General features: G+C 40.6%; 1 protein-coding gene across 10 annotated transcripts in view; it reads right to left on the bottom strand.

The window, feature by feature from the left end:
• Positions 1-24360, bottom strand: part of PIKFYVE (phosphoinositide kinase, FYVE-type zinc finger containing) — a 143185-nt gene that overhangs the window by 78929 nt on the left and 39896 nt on the right. For 9 of the 10 annotated variants that reach the window (XR_009958833.1, XR_009958835.1, XR_009958832.1 and 6 more), the window contains 22 exons: positions 22878-24064; positions 21260-21360; positions 19976-20047; positions 18525-18696; positions 16981-17159; positions 16396-16509; positions 15340-15448; positions 15074-15228; positions 14315-14405; positions 13126-13186; positions 12250-12405; positions 11352-11472; positions 10107-10202; positions 9308-9391; positions 8711-8802; positions 7659-7823; positions 7040-7099; positions 6465-6641; positions 5575-5678; positions 5188-5316; positions 3585-3846; positions 927-1001 (listed from right to left, as the gene is read on the bottom strand). Coding sequence is in view for 6 of the 10 variants with exons in the window: in XM_062579275.1 (XP_062435259.1) it covers positions 927-1001; positions 3585-3846; positions 5188-5316; positions 5575-5678; positions 6465-6641; positions 7040-7099; positions 7659-7823; positions 8711-8802; positions 9308-9391; positions 10107-10202; positions 11352-11472; positions 12250-12405; positions 13126-13186; positions 14315-14405; positions 15074-15228; positions 15340-15448; positions 16396-16509; positions 16981-17159; positions 18525-18696; positions 19976-20047; positions 21260-21360; positions 22878-24064 (3762 nt within the window). In the remaining 4 variants the exon portion in view is untranslated. Of the gene's footprint in view, positions 1-926; positions 1002-3584; positions 3847-4531; positions 4616-5187; positions 5317-5574; positions 5679-6464; positions 6642-7039; positions 7100-7658; positions 7824-8710; positions 8803-9307; positions 9392-10106; positions 10203-11351; positions 11473-12249; positions 12406-13125; positions 13187-14314; positions 14406-15073; positions 15229-15339; positions 15449-16395; positions 16510-16980; positions 17160-18524; positions 18697-19975; positions 20048-21259; positions 21361-22877; positions 24065-24360 lie in introns of those variants that run through there. The other variant, XM_062579279.1, reaches the window with a different exon arrangement.

Raw genomic sequence — 24360 nt, 5'->3', positions numbered from 1 at the left:
TCAAAAGCAATTAGAAGTGGGCTGAAGAGTCCATTGTATAAATATGGCAGTACAGATGGGTTTCACATGAAATTACAACACTAGACAGCAGAATGATGCAGACATTCTGTACAAGGAAGGGTCTTGGAACCAAGATTTACTATCTTTTTTCTTAAGAAAAAAAAGCCAACCTACAAGACAAGTGAAGTCAATGGCTGAATCCTTAAAACAGAATTGAGATATCTGAGGTTGCAGGAGCCACCTAGGCTTCTTAGAGCAGCCTTGATCACTTTTCTTTGCCTCACCCCCACCTCCTGTTTGTCTTTGACTTTTTCCAACAGAAATGCAAATCCCTCCCAGTAACAGTTTCTCTCTATAGACATGCTCTTCTCATCTTTTGCAAATAGCTCAGCAGTGAGGTCAAGTGTTCCCTTCCCTTCCTACTAATATGTGGCCAACATTGCATAATAGGAACACCTCTCACTCCCACAGAAAAACCTCCTCAGCTCCCCCCAGTCAGGACAGTATTAGCAGCCATTGGATATAGATTTCTCTACACCAACAACCCAAGAGTACACTTAGTTTTCTGTATCAAGAAGGCATCATTTGAAATCAGATAGCAAGGGCTCAAATCTGCTCTTGCTAGTACTTTTGTATGTCTGGCTAAGATTTTCTGAATATTGGATAACTAAGAAATAGAAAAGAACAGCCTGGTACATGGCTGATCATGCTCCATTCCCAGGATTAATAATATTTAAAAGGGTCACTCAAGAAGGCAGATCAATGCATAAATTTCTTTGAAACTTGTTATTTCTTCTATTCTGCACAAGTTTAGCTAGTGTTGAAACTCTGCCTGGTGGGGAACGTGCGGCTTTGCTAGTACAGTTATTAGAAGCTTTCAAGGGAAGAGTAAACATGACCAAGTTTTGCTTTCGTTCTGAACTTACCTTGACCTCCTAAGATGCCAGTCGACTTCACCACCATTTCAAGCTTTTTGTCCCAGGTAAAGGTGCGAATATAGTCTATCACAAGAAAAAAATCCACTCAAAAACATGTCATACACATTTTAACTCAAATAGCATTGTTCTAAAATTAATCTAGTTCCCCTTCAACAGGGGTGTCAGAGCAGTAGGCTTCTATAGCCAGGACTACTTTAAGCACTTAGATCTCCAGAAAATGAGGTAACTGGCAGAGGGATGTTTGGATAGGGTGAAAACAGTAATTCAAAAGCCCATGAAGATCATAACCAGCTCTTCTCGCCTCTGCAAAAGCAGATTTCCCACATATTCACTGTGCTTTCCTTCAATCAGTTTTAAGGGCTTGATTACAGGAGTCATGTAGCTGATCCTCAGCCTAGAAACACATTAGGAAGCCCTCACTTTGTTCTAACACTTCCTGCTACCTGACCACCACAGCTAGCAACACCAACACTTGGGCACCTATGCAGGTAGGCCAGTAGCACCCCTCTTCTTCCTTGCAGCCATCTATAGGTTTGATGACAGATAGCGAACACTTTCCACTTGTCTTCATGAAATGCAGAATGGGAAACATCATGAGACACCCTGAGTGGAAGAGATGAGGGTGCTCCAAGAAGCAGAGCTCAGTATTGCTTCAAAATGCCCTCTAGAAAAGAGGAGCTCAGCTATTACAGGCAAATGAACATTCTGTTCTGCAAACGTAAAGCTATGGTAAATCAAAATTTTCATTACTGGATCTTATTACTCTTTTAACTTATTATTCTTACCTCACAGCCAAAAAAGAAGAAATGAGATCACAAAGAAGTCTGTAAGCCTTTCCCCTAACATTTGGCTACTGCTTTGATTACGCAACTTTGAATTCAGTAATTCTAGAATTAGAAAAGCCCACCTTAAGCGTCTACATATTACATCACAGTGTGTTTTAAACAAAACTCACTCAGACCTGACAGCCTTAAATTTCTTATCAGTTCATCTAAATATTCTTAGAAAACACCCCCTCAGAGTGCTTTAGAGTTGACACCATCAGTTGGTGGAATACTGTCCCTGCATGTCCTCACAGGCCTAACTTACTTGTATCCTCGTCATGATTAGGATTTGAAATAGCTAGAGATTCTGACCCCAGATTCAAACTCAGTCCATGCTAACAGTTTTCCCAAAAAGTCAGCTTGAGTATTGTGGAAGAAAACAGTTAATGTCTTTGGAAGTAAAATAGTTAATGTCTCACAGGCCTTTATAGGCCTATCCAGCAAAAAACATCCTAAATGGCCTTGCTGAAGACTGTTCCCAGCTGTCAAAGGAATATATTGTCTGTAAATTTAAAAAAAAAAAATAAAAAAATCATTTGTTTTGTTGAAGCCTCTTCTTCTGAAGTGATTTCATCTCCTTTTTCTGTTTATCCACACACCTGTGGTCCTGTGAGGGACAAACCTTATAATGCAAAGGTATATTAACTCTGCAGTAAACCTCTTCAGGGCAGAATTCATATCAGCAGGTACTGTCACTCTGCTGCTCTGTGTTTTCCCCTACAGCTATACTAATAAACTGCTTTTAATCTGATTTGAACTTAAGTTGTACTCTGGTTAATTCACGACAGAACCACGCAGGTTCTCAAGGCAGCATTTAGAGAAAGCTTGCATAGCCTGATGCAGTAGGCATGTTCTCCATTTTTCAAGACATTAGGGTTAAAAGGGTTCCTTCAGACTATGAACAGCTGTTCTCACCACAGTCAAGGAAGTTACATTTAAACATTATATAAACTGTATTTCTTAAATCATGTCAAACTTCCCATTTGGGAGTATAATCCACATGCACACAGGAAGGAAGCAGAGTCTCATCTCATCCACCCAAAAATTCAAAATGTCTAGAAAACAAAGAAGTAATAACAACTTATAGCTCTTTGTAGCTGGGCTTCCAGTTCTCAACTAGGACTGTTACTAGAACGACTTTCAAGCTTCAACTGTAATATAGAGTAATCCAGACCTCTTAGCTTGAGTTCTCATCTGGAAACATTTCTGGGCTAGGTTTCAGGAGCAATTCATTTCCAAGAGTCATTTCTACATCCTGCAAAACAGTGCCATCTTGAGTCTTGTGCACAAGACTAGTTTGTCTACCTAAAGATGAGGCTCTATCTTCAATGTAACATGACAGGGATTTGGTAAGGGAATTACCAGATTACCACCCATGTTATTCAGCTCAGACTACATGATCACAAGTGATCCTGTGATGCTTAACATCCTTCTTCCATGCTAACTTTCTTCAATATTTTTCCTCCTCAGATACCCCCCCACACACAACAATAAGTTTGATATTTATGTAGGCATTTAACCCTAAAGAGTACACACACAGTGGCATAAAAATAATCCCTCCCTACTTCAACTAGAGTCAAAGTGCAGGTTAAACAGTAACTCCATTCTTTTTCCTTTGCTCTAGAGGTCTCCTGCATATGTTGTTATTCATGTAAACATTCTGAACACTGACAGGAGGTGGCAGCATCATTCCAGCACAGAGAGGACAAACCCACCCGACCAGTATCTCTGTGATGGTGGTACAGTTTTAAGAGCAGTACTAAAACCTCTAAAGCAAGCAGCCTCACTAGCTGAAAGTAAGAAAAAGCAAAATGCAACCTACCAATGATCCCAACCACCAGCTCATTGTTGGTATCATCACGACCCACGAGCAGGGAATAGTCTATGATGAGGTGGCTGGAGAGAAACTGAGAATCACTGTGTATGGAAGCTCTCAGCACAGCCTTGCAATGGGAACGGATGTACAGAGGGTTATCCCGGACCATCTTCAGAAGGTTCTCATCCAGCAGGACAACATCGCAGCTTTCCTTCCCCGTATCTGTTTTAACGTTTCTATTCCGTAGGGAGCCCTTCAGGTCAAAAACCTGCAAGTGGAGAACAGCAGTACTCCTTTCCATCATTCTGTGATGTTTGAGGCTTCAATGCACCCAGTTGCGGTGTCTGAGAAAGCAGTACGGCATGGCAACCCTTTCCTTCTTGGCAACAGGAAAACTACTAACAAAATTTTCATACTACATACAATTAAGATTCCTGAGTGGTAAATAACGCATAAACCTACATGAAAGCTCTGCAACCTCAATTTACAAGCTTTAGGCAAGTTATTATTTTATTTTATTTTTTTTAATATTTAGCATAATCAAAGGAAAAAAGTGAGTCCCTATTTTTAAATGATTCGGGCAAACTCAGTTTCCCAGACAGGTCCCAGGGACTCAAATGGCAACAAAAGCAAGGCCACTGAAAGGAGAGATGGGTCTCAAAAGAAGCACACTAACACATGTTGGCAAGACAGGAGACAGACCACAGAATAAGGTAGGCTAACAGGACCTTTGGAGGTTTGCAGCCCAATGCCTTGCTTGAACCAAGTCCAGTAAAAGTAGGTTGCTAAGGTCTTATCCAGTCAAGCTTTGAATAATTCAAGGAATGGGGAACCCAAAACCTCTCCACGTCTCTGTTTTCAGTGTCTGACCACCTTTATGATTAAGAAGTTTTCTACATCTAGTTAGAAACCCTCAATTTACTTCTTTCAAGAAACATTCACCTTTTGAGGTCAGGCATCGAGAAGGACTGTGAAAAGAAGTGAGTCTGCACAGTTTCCAATGTGACATTGGTTTGAAATTCCTTTCAGCATCAACTCTGTATTTGAAAACAGTTTTCCCTCAATCATTGTCTCCATTTTACTGTCTCACAAAGATCACTTCTACTCCATGAAGAACAAGACTGAATTCAAACCCTTGCTCCATGCATTAAGTGGTACAGGGAGAGGACAGTAGGTTCAAAGCATCATTAGTCTGGCCTCCCCCAACCCCTGAGCTGGCTAACCCCTCTGTAGGTGAGGCTTGCTTCTAAATGAACTAGTCTGTAGCTTACTTAGTTTTTCTATAAGCTTTGCAAATAGCAAAGCCTTGCATTTTCATAATTAGACTGGCAGGAACAAATATAAGACTTCTAATCACTGCAGCTTTCTGAACAAGCCAATATAGTCATCAAGTTACTGAGAATCACTTAAGAAATAGGCACAAATTATTATCTCTGAACAATGCTAGATATAGACAGCATGCACAAAGATAGAAACAACAGAACTGGCTACTGATAAGCCAGAAACTGCTACCAGTAAGCCAGAACTTCCTGTTCTCAGTCAAGAAAGGGACTACACTGCAGGGGAACAGAATACTTTGTCATACCTGACCAACACACTTCGATCCTACCTGAGCCATTTTCCGTCCATAGAAAAGGTTTTCCATGACAAGCAGATCCAGCTTCTTCTCAGTATTGTTTTGAGAGTTCTTGTAGCCAATTCGATAGACTCCAAGGATTTTGGCCAGTGCTGTAGGCTTCTGATGAACACAATACACTGGGTATAATTTCTATTTACAGGCAATGACTAATCAACTGCTCAAAGTGCCACTGTTTTGTCTGCCTGTGTATCACAGCTTAGGAGCTCTAGCAAAATTCTGCTTTTCATCTTTAAATTACATTATGAGTATAACTCATACCCTCCAACATGCTTTCTGTTGCTTAAGAAGTTAACGGAAATTATTATTAGTCTATAAAATACAGAAAAATTATTAAAATAAAGGATTTTTTTTTATTACCTTCTGCTGAACTGCATTAGTGATGTAAGTGAAGTAGTGTGGAGCAAAGTCGAGGAATGACTGGACCTCCAGACGAGGCATCTGCTTCAAGATGAATCTGTCATCTGTTAACATCAGCCAGAGGCAACAGGGTTACATACTGCAAATGATGTATTCTTTTAAAGTGTTGGGTGGTGGGTTTTGTTTGTTTGGTTTTTTTTTTTGTTTGTTTTTTTTTGTTTTTTTGAGGACTATCATCATGTGGTTAAAATAGTTTGTCTGAAAGTTTTGAGGACTGACTGTAACTCTCAAACTCTTAGCTACAGGAGGTCATTTTTAGGGACTTTCTTACTCCACATGTTGAAAGCTTTCTTTCTGTATTTCAGCCTGTTAGCAAATCAGGGAAAACAGACTGCTTAAGTTAGATTTACCTCAGCTACATGGGCACCTTATACAGACAATAGAAACAACCTACAGAGTCTTCCAGAAGATTATCCAAAATTTGCTTTAAGTAGGGGCCTAGAATCAGCCACAAAAAAAAAATAAAAAAACCCCCACAACAACACTAAAAAATCCTACAAATCAGTTATGACATATGGAATAAAAGGCAGTGTGTTTGATAAACATACATTTCTTGAATTACACTGAAGTCTGTTGTCTGAAGCCTGCATAGGAAACTACAGGCTTTCTGCTCAACTTGTCTCCTTAGCTGTTACCACTGGAAACAGAACTCCCCTACCATCACTTCATTTTTCTGCATGTACAAAGAGATGGACAATCTAACTTTGAAAACCTCTGAACAACTCACTTAGCTTTCCATTCTGATTGGCCACTTGACACAGTCAACATTATCCTCTGTTAGGGGTAATCAGAATTTAAATAAAAGGTTGGGGAGAATAAGCTGCTTTTACCCTCAGTCACATAGAATGCAGCTCCAGATTTGCCACCTCGTGCCTGCCAGGGCATTGAGTGAGAAAGAGAGCGGATAAAGTCCTCTTCGCTGCTCCCCAGTATCACTTCACGCATCTTGTGAAACTCGCCAGCATAGTAAATCCGGCAATAGAACTTTGCATTTGCATCTGAAAACTCTGTAAGAAAAGATTTTCTCGAGTAATAGTTACTAATGTCTGGTAAAATTTATTTTCCCAAACATCCCCCACTGCCACCCACTTCAGAAGTTTGAACTGCTAAGACTTAAATGGAAAACTTACAGGCAGTGTATAACAAGCCATATAAGCTTACAGCATATACCAATGGAAACTGTCCAAACAAAAGTTCAGCTGAAAACCAGAAGTTGTGGAGTATTTCCACATTAGAGATTGATTATGATTAGTAAAAATGACATTGCTCTGTTCTGATTTTTCTTCTTCCTTCCTTCCTGTGCAATCCAAAGGAAAATAATTTCATCAAGTTGAAGGTTTCCTGTACATCATGGGAATACAGGAGTATGTCAATTAAGATTAAGTTATTAATTGCAACAACTCACGGAGTTCCACATGGGGATTCACCAGCTGCTTCTTCTGCCCATCTCCTCCATCTGCCTCATCTGAAAGCACAAAGGGATCACTAAGTCTTGCTCATTATTATTACTCAAAAAAATCTATGCAAGATACTACCTGTAAACTCACATTACAATAATTTTTTTCAAGAATATATAGGTAACTAAAATTATAGACATGTTTATGATTACATATGCTAGAAGATGACAGCTGTTCATACAATATGTAAGTGTAAGCTTTTTCTTCTTCGTTCTCTTTTCCATGAGCTGCAGCAATTAAAAATTAAACAGGAAGTGAAGAAGAGAGTCTGGACTGCTAGATTAAATTCAGCTCAATTCAAATGAATTGAGTAGTGTAGCCTACTCAATATCTGGACTGTCCCTATAGTTTCAGGGACTTGAGAGTCTCCATTTCTCTTCTCATAAGGCAAAGTAATGCCTTCAGGAGAAAACTATATTTGGTGCTCAAAACATTCATTTTCAGAGGATGTTGAGTAATCTTGGACTGTTGAAAAAGGTCAGAGCTAGAGTCCTTTCTGGGCTTTAAGTTTGAATGAGGTTTGGGAAGAGTAACAGTCCAAGGCAAAAGACGATCAGAAATTGGTACCTTGAGGTTCCGCTCCTTGGTTTTCTGCTCCCTCTTTGCCCATCTGTCCAACCTGGTAATAGGCACTGTCAGCACCACGCAAGGTTTCTTTCTTCTGGGAAGAGAGGTCTGGGCTCTTCCCTCCCGTGCCACGGAAGAAAGACAGAACACCAGACGGTTTCTTCGCTACAGTAAAGAAAGAAAGAAGTTGGTATTGATATTTACAGAGGCAGTTTTTAAAAAATAAAAGCATGACTCATACAAGCATTGGTCATTCATTGTTCTAAATGGAGTGATGATACTATTCAACTGTAAGTCATTTGCTATTCTTCAGGCTACCAAGGTCCATCAGATTAGCTGATTTAGTGTTCTAAGCAGCATTCTGGAATGCTAGTCATTTGACCTAGCGTGTTTTGCAGGGATGGGGAATTAACTGCTTAAGTCACTGCTGCTGCACGAGTGTAGTGTCAATATTTCAACTGCAGCAAGGATGATCTAAACCAGGAGTTGCCATAAGAGCCATAACTTCAGAATACGGGGAGAACCCTATGACCACCACCACAAAAAGTCTACCCTCTGAAAGAATGAATGGTATCTTGAAAACATAAAGCAAAAATAAGTTAAATAAATAAATGAAGTGTAAGTTAATAACAACATCCCCTCTTCATTTCAAAATATTTTAGTTAGCATCTTTTCAAGCAGGGCAATACTATAGTCAAAGAGCTCAGAACACGTTGTGGGTGGCCAGACCCAAGAATAAAACAAGTTCCATTACATAATAACAGACTAAAGCAATAGATAATATTCTGATCTCGTAAGAAATCCAATAAGCCACCTCAGACACAGACTTTAAAAGTCTATAACATGGTCTGTATCCCAGCAACTCCAAGACAAGTTGCAACTTCAGCATGAGCAAGTTTGGTAAGCTGACCTACAACAATTTGGATTTGGTACTCAGGATGCATTTTCCTTGTTCTAAGTTAACTCTCACAAGAGCTAGAACTCAGCTCAGACTCGAGTCCACTCAACCTGAAATTAGCGTTATAGATATTATTTTGGCAAAACGGTCTTACATTGTTCTGGTTCTGCAGTGCGATTTGAAGGACCCATGTTTGCCTCAGGTAGGCGGACAGGACTACTGCTCTTTGGTTTGTTGTCTGACGTGCTGAAAGGTGAGGAACAAAAACATAAGTCAAACAAATGCTCTCATTTGAGTTATTTTAGTGCTTCACTTCTGTACATCTAGTTCTCCTTCCTTCCTAATGCTAAGTACAGGTAAGGGAACAGGGATACAATTTAAAGTGGTAATAATGTGGAACTCTCTAAAGTTGTCCTCCACCTCCCTGAGAAAAATATACATTTTCCTAAACCTGATTCTCTCGGGGCCTCACTGCAACAGCTGCTTCCATCACCACAGGAAAGTTCAGGTCCAGATATCTCTATCATGCAAACAACCAGGGGATCAGGTGATGAAGTCAGCACAGCCCCAGTGTGAAATGAAAACTCTGATGCTGTAAGAACGTGTTGGTGACATGGAACATGTCAGATTCCTTCACAAAGCAGAAGGACCAACAGAGGCACATTTGAGGGCCATTCCCCCATCCTAACTTTCACTTCTTCACCATATGACTCTGCCTTTGCTGTAGTATACCGTAGTCCTTTCATGTAACCTGTTTGGCTGGAGTCCTTCTTCAGAACTGTTCTTCAGAGATGCTTTGGATAACTCATCCAGGGCATTTCTGTATTCCTTGCAACTGAAGGAGGAGTGAGGGGAGGGAAAGAAAAAAAAAGGTCAGTTCTCTGGGAGTCCTTGCAACACCAGCCCAAAGATTCAATTCATAAATAGTTATCAGAAACAAACCCACAGCAGGACACTCATCCACCACAACTGGGTCTTAGTTCCCTTGGAACAGAAGCTGCTCTGGATCATGCTGCAGAAGACACCCCGTTTTGCTGCCCTCCTCCCCACATCCATGTCCACATACACAATTTAAGAACGAGTCTGTTATCCAATGACATACAAGCCCCAAGATTTACTGAAGCACCTGGCTTGGAGAGCTCAGCAGTAACAAGACCTTCCATGAATAACTACAAGCAAGGGAGAGATTGTGTTAGAAATACCCAGTCTTGTCCCCTAGCTCAGCTGAACTTCAGCTAGGCTAGAGAGCTAAGCAAATTTGCAGTTCTTTAACAGCGTCAGTTTCCAGGGAACACCACACTCAGCCAACTCATTTTTTGTGTACTGAGCTGGGAAACATTAGTCTGAAATCCAGCTGCAGGTTGAAAAATGCTACTGACATGTGGAAGGTGGGTATAGACACAACTTCAGCTGTTGTAGAAACTCTCAAAGCAGCTGAAGAAATTCTGTTTGATCCCTACAAGAGTTTAGGCATTCCTTGCACATAAAAGCTATAGAAATATGACATATGTTAGTTTAAACCTCAGAGAAACAGCAAATCACATCAGTACCTGAGAGCAAAAGCTATGATGGAGCTTGGCTCTTTCTCACAGACTGCAATAGGTACACGTTCATGTTCATACATTAGGTAGTGCTTATCCGGGTCACTGAACAAAAATAAAATAGAGAGGATGTTAGTAGATTGTAGTAGTTTGTGGAAAGCATAGGTTAAGTTTTGGTCAAAACTCAAATTTCATCACTGCACTCTAGATACAAACAATTCCTTGAACCGCAAGTTGCAAAACAGAGCCAAAGAGCCCTGGATCAGCTTCTCCCATCAAACACATTCATAACTATGGCCAAAAGTAAATGTTAATGTGTTAGGGCAAAAAAGTCATCACTTCAAGCAAGTTTATTATAGCAGCAAACCAGCTCCAAACTAGAGTACAAGTTTATTTCTGTTTAGCAGCCACTGTTTCCAACAGTATCAAAACCTGCTTGTGCTTGCTTTGACTGGTCTGCAGCATGGCCTGCAGAGTGAAGCAAGAGTACGAACTTGGATGCCTCTGAACAAAAGCTTTAGGACATAAGCCTCCAAAAAGCCTCCCAAATCTCTATCGGATTTTTCCGTTATCTGTAGGCTCTAGTCATTTACTTCATACCTCATTAGCCCATGGCCTCCACTACTACCTTGGGGTGAGATTCAGAAGAGTTAAACTCTGGCTGCCAAACATTAGGCTCATATCAAACAAACAAGAAACACTATAATGCACGCAGACCGAGTAGCTGAAAGACTTTCCAGTCTGCCCATTTTCACATGGGAAAGGAACTTGAGGGCACATGCAGTAGCCATTGAACCTGACCTACACCCAGACAATGCCCATTTGAGTCCAACCCGTGGAAGAGGTCTGGAAGCAAAAACAAAGAAAGAGGCAAGCATGTAGCTTTAGTAAGTCTTTGGTAAGAAAGGACATTTCCTCTCCCTCCCTGAAGCAGAGAAATTAGTAGACACCCTTTCTCCCCTCACCCAGGAGTTCTAGGGGCCAGGTGCCTGCCAGAAGAAGAGATGAAATTGATAACACATACACAAGAGTGAACTAGGAGAAGGATTTGAGTCATTAATAAGGAAAGGAGGTGACCTACAAACACCTAGTACAGACAAGTCTTTTTGCCTTGAGGAAGATTTACAGTTTATTCAAAGGCAAAACCCAGGTGATGACTTAAAGTGATCTAGGAAGCAGAGGAAGCATGCACGGCTGTCCGCAATTGGACCAGGCTGCCAATTTGGTATTTCACATATATCAGGTGGTACTTACAAGGGAAATGGAATGGGGTTATAGCTGTTTCCAGGCAACAAGTTGGCTAAAATAGCTTTCATAGTAGACTTCTCCTTCACTTGGCTGTCTGTAGATCCCAGCGAGTGTCCATCAAACACATCTGGAACAGAGAAAACTTGATTCTGCACCACATAATCAAATTTCAAGCTGTGAATTTGAAAGGAAGCTAGTACATCGCTTTTTATCTCCATCATGTCCTGAAGTATCTTTCTCTAAAAGATTTCAATTCCAAAATACCACTGTTACCTTCCTCTGTTAGGAAACTTGGACCAAGACCTAGTGAGTTGCTAAAGGTATTGAAAATCTACAACAGACCAAGGCTCTCCTCCTTCCCACTCTAAATTGTTCTTCTGCCCTTATAACTACACACACACACACACGGAGTATCTCAAGTGATGCATGAAGTACAGCATCTGCACTAATAACTTTTTTTTCAGAATGCTGGCTGACTCCTGCAGCCTAAAGATAGCAGCTTAAAGATAGCAACAAAGAGCATCAAGGACAGCATCTGTTATTTTGTTTAAGAGAAGTGTTTGAGACAAAAAAGAAAGCAAACAAGTGAAGGAGGGCAGGAGAAAGAAACAATGCTGAGCTTAACAGAAGAAACAGGTAGGTCTCTTGCTAGTCTGCATATAATATACTTCTTTTGCAGCTGCAGAAGTGTCCCTAGCTATTAGTCTGAGAAATAGTTTGCAAAAAACAAATCTGTGCTCATCCTGAAGCAGTGTACTTTCAAGAAGCAAAAGGTATTCTCAGTCTGCAGGTTGAAGCAGGCACTGTGCTTCACAGTTACCAAAGCTACCATTTTCTAAACAGATCCAACATGCTTGCCACAGAAAGGCAGAAGAAGGAATACAAGACCACAGTCAAACTATACCTTCTGAGCTGCTGGTTGTGTCCTGTTCAGAAAGCGTGTTGGCAAAGGATGAGCCACTGGTCACCTGTTCTGAGACAACCTCTGGAGGGGTGGGCAGTTGAAGATGAGTGGAGCCTGTGGAGCTCTGACTGGATAAAGTGGTCAGGAAACGATCCTCTGAAAGCACAAAAAACAGTTAAGGACACAGGAAAGCATTTCACATGGCAAGCAATATCACTTGCAACAACCTCCAGGCAAAACCATCACCAGTATCTACTTAAAGTTTTTTCTGTTTTTTTGTTTCAAAACAAACAAACAAAAAAAAACAACAAAAAAAAAAACACACTTAGAAAGCAAGGAATATCACCCACAGGAAAAGAACTAGCAACAGATTAGTGTAGCACATAACCTCCAGAAGCTGCATAGGCTTATAACCCCACTGCCTTCAGCTCCCACAAACTCTCAGTATGCCTCACAGATAAAAACCTCTCAAGCATCTATAACCACTAAACAGAACAGGCTAGGCATTTTCCAAACCCTGTGCAGTAGTTCTGTTATTTAGAAAGACTCTGGAAGTTTTTAAACAGTAATAAAGTTCAAAGGAAAAATCCTTGATGGCAGTTTATCATTAGTAACAGTCCCACATTTCGCTTTTTGAAATAATAAACTAGAAATTGGTTTATTCCCATCTTGTGCAATGCGGATTCAAACTTGGTAATTTAGAGAAACAACAGTTCCCATGTTACGTCACAGAAAGGATTACAGCAAGCTTCCTTCTGACAGCTTAAGGGGGGGGGGGAGAAAAAAAAAACTGCCACCACCACCACCACAAAAAAAAAAAAAAAAAAAAAAAAAAAAAAAAAAAAAAAAAACCATACACACACCCCCAAAACAGACCTTTCTCTCCATTTTGCAGTGCTGGAGAAACATTGCGTGGAGAAGCATCCATGCTACTGATCTAGAAAGAGTAATGAGATCAACGTTGATGATAGGGTCTTTAAAGCTGTATGCCTTCCTTGCTGGAACACTTGCAGAAGCAAACTTACTGCAGCAGAGTGCTCCCGCCCACCATTCCCAGCCCCAGCCCTATATCTGCCACCATGGGGAAGAGACAAGGCATAGCATCCCAGCTTTCCCTGCCTATAATCTCTGCACGATGCTTTAAAGACAGCACTGCTCTGTATAAGCCTACTGGCAGCTAGATCAAGATTAAGGGTGCTTCAGCATTTAAAAATATTATTCAAATGGAAAGGACACATGAACATGCAGCAGAGCAAATCCAGGGTCACAAAATGAAAGAGTTACACCTTGCTAAAATTAGAGCTTTTAGGAGTTCAGTCTTTCTGTACAGCACTTACTACTGTATCATCTTACAATATGGATATTTTCTCACAGTACCTCCCAGTTGTGGGGTTGTCTAACACACTGGCAACTGTCAGTCCCCCTAAGCAGGGCTCCATTTGAGAGGTGGTAGTTCCAAAATCATTTACACATTCCCCTGGTCAGATGTCACAGGACAGCTCACAAAGCAGAGAGGAACGAACTGATTTATTATCAGTACTGCCTGTGTACTCTGCTCTGCTTACTCTACTCATATCTTCCGAAACATTTATTTTGTCGTCTTTTCCTTTTCACAGGAGAGCACCTATAACCTGATGGGTAACAGTCACAGTGCCATTTTCTCTCACTCTGCTTTCATCCTGTTAAGGCTCTAGATTTAGAGGAAGTGATTTTATCGAGATCTAGAGTCTAACACAATGACTTGATTTCCTGTCTAGATGTACCCTTGACGATGAGGCCAGCTCCATGCTGTCAGTATTCATATTAACAGCACACAAGCATGTGCATGCACACACACAAATATCTAGTGCTATTTGTACTCAGTCTTCTACTTCTGTATAACACAGTTCTCATCTTAACAAAAAGATGCGTGTGTTCACATGCAATTTAAGCTTTTACAGAAGAAAATATCATGATGCAGTGAGAAAAGCTTACTTAATATCAAATGAACGAACTGAAGCCAGTTTCAGACTGTTGTGATCTACCAGAACAAAGGTAGAATTAACTTCCAGTCTGCTGCTAGTACCTTGCTTTCTTCACCTTGCCTTAGCCTTCCAGGGCTGGGTGGCACTGAGGGACGTTTTCTCCCTTTCTCTTGTTGGAAGAGATCCTGCAACCTTAAAAACAAAACCGCCCCCCAAAATAGGTTACAAGTGTTAGTGTGAAAGGCACAAACTATGAAGATTTTCCATTCTGGAACACAGCTGAGCAGACCTTCACAAGTTTTCACTGCAAACTCAGATAGTTGCTAAGACACACCAAAGCTAGGTTTCAAATGACCACAGACAGAACCTTTCCCTCACACCTTGACAAACACCCCAGCAGTAGGACCTACTCCAAACACCACACCCCAAATGACTTACAGAGTGAGAGGAGAAAGGTTTTAAAAAGAACAGCAAGATAAGTTATCTAAAGCATTTCTTTTGACATTTCCTCAGCTCTGAAATCGTTTTACTGAATCAACTGCTTTCACACGCTCTCCTCTCTTCCAAATTTTCCCCTCTCTCCATTTGTATTTAAATGACGCTTTCTCTTCTCAGATGCAAGCAGAGTTTAACAATACAAAATACTTTTATTATCTGGCCTTTAATTAAGGACCTTCTGACCCAGTCAATCAACTCTGTAGTCTTCACCAGTAGAGAACATTCAGCATAAGTTGTCATAACATCCTCTACATAGCAATTGTGCTACAGAACAGACAGGAGGGAACACAGAAGAATCTCTTCCCCTCTGTAAGCAGCATAGTACCAGTATTGCTCATAATTCCAACATCTGTTCTCCTTACCTATTATTCCAGGCTTGCAGCATCTCACAGAGACCTTGCTTCTTAGCTATCAAAGACTCAAAAACAGACTGCAACTGTTGAGGTGTGTCTAATGATGACGAAAGCAGCCTTGCTTGAATCTTCTCAGTCCAGTTCCGAAACTCCCCCTCTTCCATCTGCCAAGAGGAAAGTGTTCACATTCTGTCACCAGACACAACCCTAGCTCTGAGCTGCTTTTCTGTGCGCTTTATAGCATAAGCTCTGTCTGCGTAGCAGCAGTTCATTACCTCTTTCTGTGCAAAGAGATCTTCCATTTTCTCTTCTCTTGTTTTGCTAAAAGTATCCGTTTTCAGAGAAGCAAGGCGATCATCAACAGCAAGATACACTTGTGACACTCTGTCAACAGGGATGTCAAGTATTAAGCTCTGCTTACTTAAATCATCATCTTAAACACTTTCACGTAAGTCTGAATGTGTTTAAGGTTAGAGTTTCTCAGTACAAGTGATAACATAAGACTGTCTTCCACATGGTAGGCTGTCCCACTGAATTTACTGGGAAAGTTGGAAGAAAAATCCATTAGTGTAGCAGAAACCTCAACTGTTGCAAACACTGACGTTCATTAAAACAGCTTCCTCCTATCTTTTTGTTCCTGCACCTAGAAGGTGGCCGGGCCTCAGAGAGTTTGCTTTATATTTCAGAAAGGTACCCGATTAGCCATTTTTATCAGATTGAAAAGCCAAAGGCAACTTTTTTTTTAAAAAAAAATAAATACACACTTAATTGCCACACAAGCAATATAAAGAAAACAGTTCTGTTTGGACAGATTTGAACAATATAAGCATTACTTCCAGTTTTCAGATTAAGCCTTCAAGGACCACTTCCTTTGGTCCATCTTTAGAATTAGAGGGAAGAATTAGAAGTGCTTTAGCTTTGTTGGAGAAGGCATTTCACAAGAACAGGATTCCAGACATCAGCTGACAGCCAGCATTCCAAGGACTACTTGGCAACATCACTCAAACACACTAGATCACTCAGATATCAGCGCAATATTGAGGGATGAAGAAAAGACAACTCTTAATTTCTACTAGCCATGTTTAAGCCAAACTGCGCCAGATGGAAAGATGTGACGGATCAGTAGAAATAGAGCAGATAAAGGTGAAAGATTCCAATACCACCCTTGCTTAGAACTGTATATACCTATGAATTTAAGCATTTAAAAATCATTACTTTTTATACTAAACAGTTAATATCCAGCAACTATTTATAAAGCAAGAATGGTTTTTGTGTTCTGTTGATAAAGTCCAAAATACTAAAATTGAGAAAAACATGAAAGTAAAACTCACTTTTGAGAGAAGTCCTTGAGATCCTGCAAAATAGTAACTTTTAATGGAGCCTGTCGTTTGATGTAGATTTTGGGGAGTGGGACACACACTTCAAGCAGACGGATTGGAGAATAGCTGAGAAGACAAAGAGACAGCTGTTAACAAAATTCTCAGCATACAGTACTTCTGCATCATGCTGCAGTTTGTGGCGTTATATGAAATAGGAACTTTTGATGCTTCCAGGGCTTTAATTTTAACAGCAAGTAACACCACATTAATTTATCCATCATATTGCAAAAATAAAATTCTAAAAGTCTTCTAAGACTAAACAGAGAGTAGTATTCTTTAAAACAGAGATCACTTGTTACGGGCCTTCCACATAAAGGATTGCAACCATCCTTTCTTATGGATGATACGCACCCATGCAGAGCAGTGATGGCACCCACAATATCCTCTGCAAGTCAGCATGCATATCTGCCCTTGTGGCTGTAGCACAGTCACACTACTTGACACTATTCAAAGTGAAGGACAGACTTGAAGAATCCTTATCTGACCATATGCTTCACATAGTACTAGACAAAGGAAGGTTTCCAGCAACGATCTCACCTGAAAGATGCCACCATCTGATTGTAGGAAAAATACTGATGATAGTCATGGTGAATGGAGTGACCACAAGGCTCTGCATTGGCCCTTCGAGTGTACTGGTGCCCGTAGAATCTCAGCTCAAGGTATTTTGCAAAAGACATAGACCAAGAATCATTGGAAAGTGGGACAACTGGCGTCACCTGAAAATTGAATGCAAAATATCTTAACCCTGGGCTCGAAGGATGAAATTAAGAAGAGGATAGCCTAGACAGCAATTTAATATACCTACTACCAGATGTGCCCACAAGTCTGAAACATACCAGCAAAACTATGGTGTTTATAGGGAGTTAAGGGCAACATACACACAGCTACAGTAAACTGGATAAGCAACAATTGCTAGTCAGAGACGACTACAAATGCTAACTTGAAGGAGTCTGAATATATCCTTGATGGAGGCTTGTATCTGGGATGCTATTTCTCTCCACAGGGAGAATTTCCAGCAGCACATGGTCAGCAGCAATGGTTTCATTATACACTTCTACCACGGTGATGCTTTAGCTAGAAATACACTGGTATTGCTCTGCAAGGCATTTCAACTCCAGCAGTCCTTGCAAGCTTAGAGTAGCCACCAATTTAAACATACCTAATAGCCACAAACATATTAGTGTTTACATAAGTACACTGAAATAAAAGGTTATGGAACAGGCACATACATAGTAAAACAGGGCTTGCTTCAGCAATTAACTTCCTCCAGTTATCTTCAAATCCAACACCCATGTTTAAGCTAGCATTAAGTAGGTGAATTGAGTCATTTGCACTGGTAATTAAAATGTTTTCCAGTTTGAGGCACTGGGTGAATCTTGTTTTAATTAAAACTTGTTCTCTTCTCTTTGAAGGCTCCTAACTTTTATAATAAGTTTAGCTAGAAAAGAGTATCCTGTTCACTAAGTTACAAAGAAGTCTCAGATAATGTGCAATCTTATCTTCTGGTTTTCATCACAATCATTCTCAGATGAATGATTTTATTTTCTTTCTAGGCTCTACTAAAGGAAGTCTAGACACCACATAAGTTGCTACTGACTCAGTGCAGACTGCCTAGTCTATGGCAGATCACAATGAATACTAAGTGGTTTTAGCCATTACTAAGCTAGGCGGTCTTGTGTCTGCCCTTCCCTATACATACATTCTTCAGTTGCTTTCACAGCTTCATTTCCAGCAATGGACCATACTCCTCCCCTTTAAGGGGGTAACTCTAGCTGCCCTCCTGTGTCAGGAAGTCACTTACAGCAATATGTCAACTCCATTTAAACCTATTCTGCCAGGGCAAGGTTTGACACACTCCAACAGGAGCCTATCACAAAATGTTTCACCCTCAAATGCAATTCTGAGAAAGGGAATTTGTCGACACCTGAAAACACCTACAAAAGTAACAGTTTTTTTTACTAGTTTACCTATAGCTCCAAAAATGGGCACTTCCTCAAAAAATACAGCCTTTCCATGCAAGGCCAGTCACCATAGGAATTCTACAGGAGTAACAGCAACAGTTCTTAAGCCTGCATACTTGCCTGTTTACACAGTCTACACCAAGAGTAGGTAAGAATCGTGTGCTGATATCCAGGGACTGGGGAGTCCAGCTCCTTTAACACAATTTGCACACAGCCTTGCCCATGAACAAAGCGACGAATGTGGTGCACCATTGGGGTTTCACAGAACATGCTGGGGCACTGGTAGGAAGGCCTTAGGGGGCAAAAAAAAAAAAAAAAAAGATACAGAAACACTGGTAAATCATCATGTGCTAGGCACTTCTAAAGAGCTGAGTCAACATATTGGTACTGTGGCATTAAATAGCATACATCTTTACTATAAAAGTTCACTCTGCAGAAGAAGTCTTCACTAAAGGCTTAGTAAAGTGCATTTATTTAGGAACAGCACATAGGGAGGTTCTCTTGCTAGCAAGGGCTATGTAGATCCCAAAAGCAGTGACTGGGTATCAGTGGATATCACAACCTTTCTAGGTAAGACTGACTCTACAATGTATTCCACATAGTCTAAAAATAGGGATCGAGCACCAAGAAGTGCTTGACGCCACATTAGAATAGCACCTTGGCAGCATCACAGATCAAAGGTTACTGAGGACACAAAGATGTACCAAAGAGCCTGCAAAACTTTAATGTTTCAGCTCTTGAGGTAAGAAATGGGTCAAATGTTGCCATGTTAACCTCTTCAGAAAAATTCGTAAGTTCTCCTTGGAATTGTCTGCCAAGTCATGCAGCAGACAGACCAGTATCAAAAAAAAAAAAAAAAAAAAAAAGCTGAATGCTTTCAACACCAAGGTGAGGTGAAGTAGGAAAATCTTTAAAGAAGTAAGAACTTAAGGGCCAGATCCTCTTTGCTCACATGGAGCAGGGCAGAGGAGGGGAAGAGGAATCACAAGGCTTTTTATTTACTGGAACTACAGCGAGTATTGAGAGAGGTTCACTTGAGCACAGGACAGCTAGGCAGCAGAGCTAAACAGGAACTTGAAGCAGGCTATTAAGTTCCTCTTCCCTAATGTCTAGCACAAGGAAGATTATCCCTCCAGAAAAGCGTGAACACTAAGCGCATCTTGCTATTGCAGGTTACCAATGGAGAGAACAGAGTATTTTATTATTATTTTTTTTTTTTTTTGGTCAAAAGCTGTTTGGAATACATTACAAGAAAGTACTTGAGTAATCACTTTTGACTTGATGAACTTGTACGTCTTGTTGCATCATCTGTTCCATTTCCTCATTAAAAGAAATAAGAGGGACAGGACAGAAGCGGGAAAGCAGTGAATGCCTTTGCTTATAAGAAGTGAGCATGAGCAAGTGAATTCCTAAACCCAGTTTGTTTCACTATAGTATGCTAATAAAGCAAACTAAAAAGCAGATTTAGGTGGTAAGCTTTCCCAGGATACAACTGGACCATGAGGAGTTTTTGCTTTGTTTTGTTTCTTTAAGTGCACACCTGTACTAATTTGGAATAAGTTCTTCCTTACCTGAAACAGTAGCGCTCCAGAAACACACCCAGAGTGAGGTCATTTTTCCCATAGAACTCCATGGTCACAATCCTGAAGCAGAGAAGGAACAGTAACTTTAGAGAGGGAAGATGCCCCTGCTAGCCATGGAATGGCTTCAATTCACAAATCTGCACCTACAGCATGGTTGTTTTCAGCCCTGTACTCAAAGGCTTTTTTCCCTTCACTATCCTTCACAGATCCCTGCTGTCAAGTTTAAAGTTCGCTAATAGTGATTTAAGTTCCTACTGGAATAACTTTAAACCTGACATTTAGAAGTTGAATACAATTCAATTGCACTTTTGAACTTCATGTCCTGGAACATCTAGACACCAAAGTCTAGACAGTTTGAAGTCTCAAACGTTAACATCTTAACAGTTACAAAAAAGGCACACCTAAAAGATGGAAAAAGTCTACAGACTTATTCTCCTCCAAGAAACATTTAAAGCAACTATTGAATTCTCAGAATCTGAAGCAAGTAAGCCATTTAAAACATACATCAAGATAAGTGTCACAATTCAGACTTTTCTGACTAATACCTATAATGTTATTACTGCTTTTTAATGAAATGGTTTTCACCACCTTTGGCTCATTCCTCAGCTTTGTATAGGAACCCTACACCCTCCCCTATAAGAAAGATGCCATCATCTCCCTATTTTGATCTGAGCCAGATGAAGAAACACTGGGACCTGTCCAAAGATTACTGCCAAAAGCCTACAAGTTACATGTCATCAACTAATTATAGCCTCAAAGTCAGACATACAGCTAAAGCTTTTAATGCTGCTGACTTTAATATAAGACAGACAAAGCTGTTTATTCAAATGCCACTTTCTGATAATACAGTCTAGAATTATTCTTTCTAAAATTCTCTAAAGTCTGAATGTTGAGCTTGGACACTCTTTTGTGTTTATACAAAGTCTTCCCCACAAGACTGCATGCAGTGCCCTCCAAACACATACATTACTCTCTGCAGTCAAAGGCACAAATGAAGCATCCAGTGCTAGTCTGGGCTTTCTCAGTTGTGCCTCAAAGGCTGCAAAGACCCAGGGATACTGCTCTGACCCACCTGATCAGACAAGCAAATCCTTGCAGCAACAGTTTGCCTGTCAGAGGACAGACACAACCTTCACAATAGTCCTTAATAAAAAGTTACTTTGAAGCAAGCATTGACCTTGTCTTAAGTTGGGGGAGGGAGGGAGGGAATAATAATAATAATAATAAAAGCATTAATCAACTGGATAAGCTGTAGAGAAGTAGCTTTCGTACCAGGGACTAACGCAGGCACTCGGAGCATTGCTGGACTGAGCGGAAGAGCTACTGAAGAGAACACAGAGCCTCTGATGGTTTACTGGACTCAGGCAGTCCACCTGGTGGAAAAAGGGGGGGGGGGGCAAGAGGGAAATCATTCACTGGTTACAGATACTACCATCCGCGCACAACTCCTGATAACACAAAATTCTTTTCTAGTAGTTTTAAGGGCCAATCCCTACTTGTTCCTTTTCAACTGATTAACCTTACATTATCCTAGAGCTTTAGGTAGATTTATACCTTGTGTAAATGCTAATGGCTGCTTTTAGAACAGCATAACTAATCTGCACAATGTAAGTGATGCATATGCATGACTGTTACAGTGGGAAAAAAAGCTAAGGAGAACTGAATTTAATAGAGGGAGAAATAGAAAAACACAACAAAGTGACAAAGACTCCAAGGTACACCATATTTTAGCACATCTTGAACAGGATGCAGCTCCATCTGGATGTTAGCAGGTCATCATTTGAAAAAGTCAGAGCTTTGCCAATATATTTATACCTTAATTACTTATTCAGGCTATAGAAAGTAGATTCTTCAGCTTTCTGTCCTGCTCCACGAACAGATGCTGGAGTGGGACTGTCTCCCCTGCTGCATCCCAAGATGCAGAACTATAAAACATTTTGCTTTGGTCACTGAATAAATGTGACAGTATTGACCAGTCTGATCTGGAGCAATGGCTTCTCTTACAGCTCATATGGTCAGTGAAGCTATACAGATTCAGTTCATTTTAAGCATTGACTAAAAAATGACTACTGCTTATTTACATGGGGGCCAAGACTGCCTCAGGGCTCAACAAGTTCGACTATTGTTAAAGACCAGTTCTACTACTGCTGTTCATGATCTTTTTTCCTGTACAGCTTCCAGTGCAAGAAAGTTGCAGATTTTCTTCCTCACATACAAGTTAACTGCTTTCATAGCATGCAGTTTCTCCTACTTTTAAATATTCTTGGTTACAAATACACCTGGTTCTGCTTTGAAATTTCTAAAAAGATTTTTTTTTTTGCATTATGAGATTCTCACTTCTCCAGATCACCCAAGCTTTTACAAGTAATCAACTATTTTAATGCAATTATAGCCTGTAATTGCATGCAGCTTCCATTATACCAAGCCTCCTGAAGACTGAAGTATAACACGTTCAGAAATCATCAGTTTAAAACAGCAGGGAAGTCCAATTTTAGAAACAAAGATGTCTTCTCCCTCATTTTCAGGAACAGGTGAGCCAAACAGACAATGTACTAAACCATGATTTTGGAGTTAACTTTGTGCACTTCCCAGGATATCAGAAAGTGGAATCTCATTAGCTTTTCCCTTTTCAGATAAGTTTTGCAGTCAGTTCCCCATTCTGCTTTCTCAAACCTACCTAATCCCCAATTCCATCAGCTTGTTTAAGTACCCAGAGCACTACAATCTGAAATGCTGGTTTTGATCCATCAAAAAAATATACATACATACATATATATTATATATATATATATATAAGTTGGTTTATCATTTAATACAAAATATTAAGCCTTCTGCACTGCCAGGAAAAACTTGCAACCTTGTCCTTTCAATAGCGTACCTTAAAGCTTACCTTATTAGACCATGAGGATTCACTCTGAGCAAGTCCCTTCTCATCCTCTTCAATTCTGTAACCAGTTTTTCCAGTAGGGACACTGGATGCATCCTTACTTTGGGCAAAGGGATCCATGTTTTTCTGCAGTATCCTCCCTCCTCTGGCCCGATAGTCAGCCAGCATTCTGGCTAAGCTCTGACTATCACCTAGATGCTCAGCTATTCTAGTATTAACCAACTCATGGGAAGGTAAAATTTGGATAGCCTTGGCTTGGATACTCCCATTCATTCCTTGCAGTCCAGAGAGATCCCGCAATAACTGCTTCTTCCTTCTGCTCTCCAACTCCTTGTATTCCTTATTGAGGAGAGGGGACCAGTAAACCTGCTCAGGGAAGTATTCCCTGGCAGGACACCTCATGCCTTTTTCTGTCAAAAGAAATGGTTCACGGAACATCATAACAGGAGAAATGCAGAGAATAACATCTTTCAACTCCTGTTTAAACGCAGCAGAATAAGTCTTGAGACGATCCTCAGAAGAAGCCACCACTTCTGTGACATACAGGCCAGTATCATCCTGGAGAGGGTCTCTGAAGACTCTCATCTGACTCTTTGACTCCTGCAGGTCATCTGCCTGTTGCAGAGGCTCTAGTGGCTGGCTATCCAGAGTAACCAAGTGCTGGTCCATGCCATGGAGGGGCAGCAGGGATGTTTCAGGTATTGCAGGAGGTACAGAGTTGAACACTGGAAACGCTGACTCTATTTTGTGGTGCTCTTGCTGTTTTGAGCACACTGTTTCTTGCTGACTGCTCTCTTGGTCACCTCTCTCAAATAAACCCCTTTGTTCAACCAAGCTCACTTCATCAGAGGACACTGACTCAGAAATGACAGGAAGTTTGTCAGAAGAGAGTTCAATGTCTCCGATTGCTGTGCTGAAGTCCTCTCCATTGAAAAGGTTCTGATGTTCGCTTTCATCTCCTGGCTCCTCAATAAGGGAGTGAAATGAGGCATTCTTGGTTAGAGTAGGGGGCATGGCAAACTCATCCATAAGGAAAGAGATTTCCAGCTGGGAATGGTAAGCCACACAGATCATGAAAATCAGGATCTCTTTCACACGAGCCAGCTCATACTCTGCAGCACCACATAACTTGATAGTGCAACCCAGATGCTGGGGACATCCTTCAAAGAACATGAGAGTTTTTGTTTGATCTAGGGAAAAAAAAAACAAGAACAGAGGAGTAGATAGGACGGCTGCAATTAATCTCACACACCACAGAGCCCATAATTGAGACTAAACAGTAAATTACACTGATGGCACAATACCTCTGTAGAAATTCACATTACTATATTGAAATAACTCATACACTTGCTAACAAACAAGCATTTGCTCTAAACTTTCCCTGTTTTGTAAAACCAATCATCATAGAGTCCAAGTCGAAACCATATAGAACATGTCAATCCAAAGAGCATGTTCAAAGATCACTGCATACTCAGGGACGGGATGA

Source organism: Rhea pennata, chromosome 6 (genome assembly GCF_028389875.1).
Source record: "Rhea pennata isolate bPtePen1 chromosome 6, bPtePen1.pri, whole genome shotgun sequence".
Lineage (NCBI taxonomy): Eukaryota > Metazoa > Chordata > Aves > Rheiformes > Rheidae > Rhea > Rhea pennata.
This window is presented reverse-complemented; position numbering and strand designations above follow the sequence as displayed.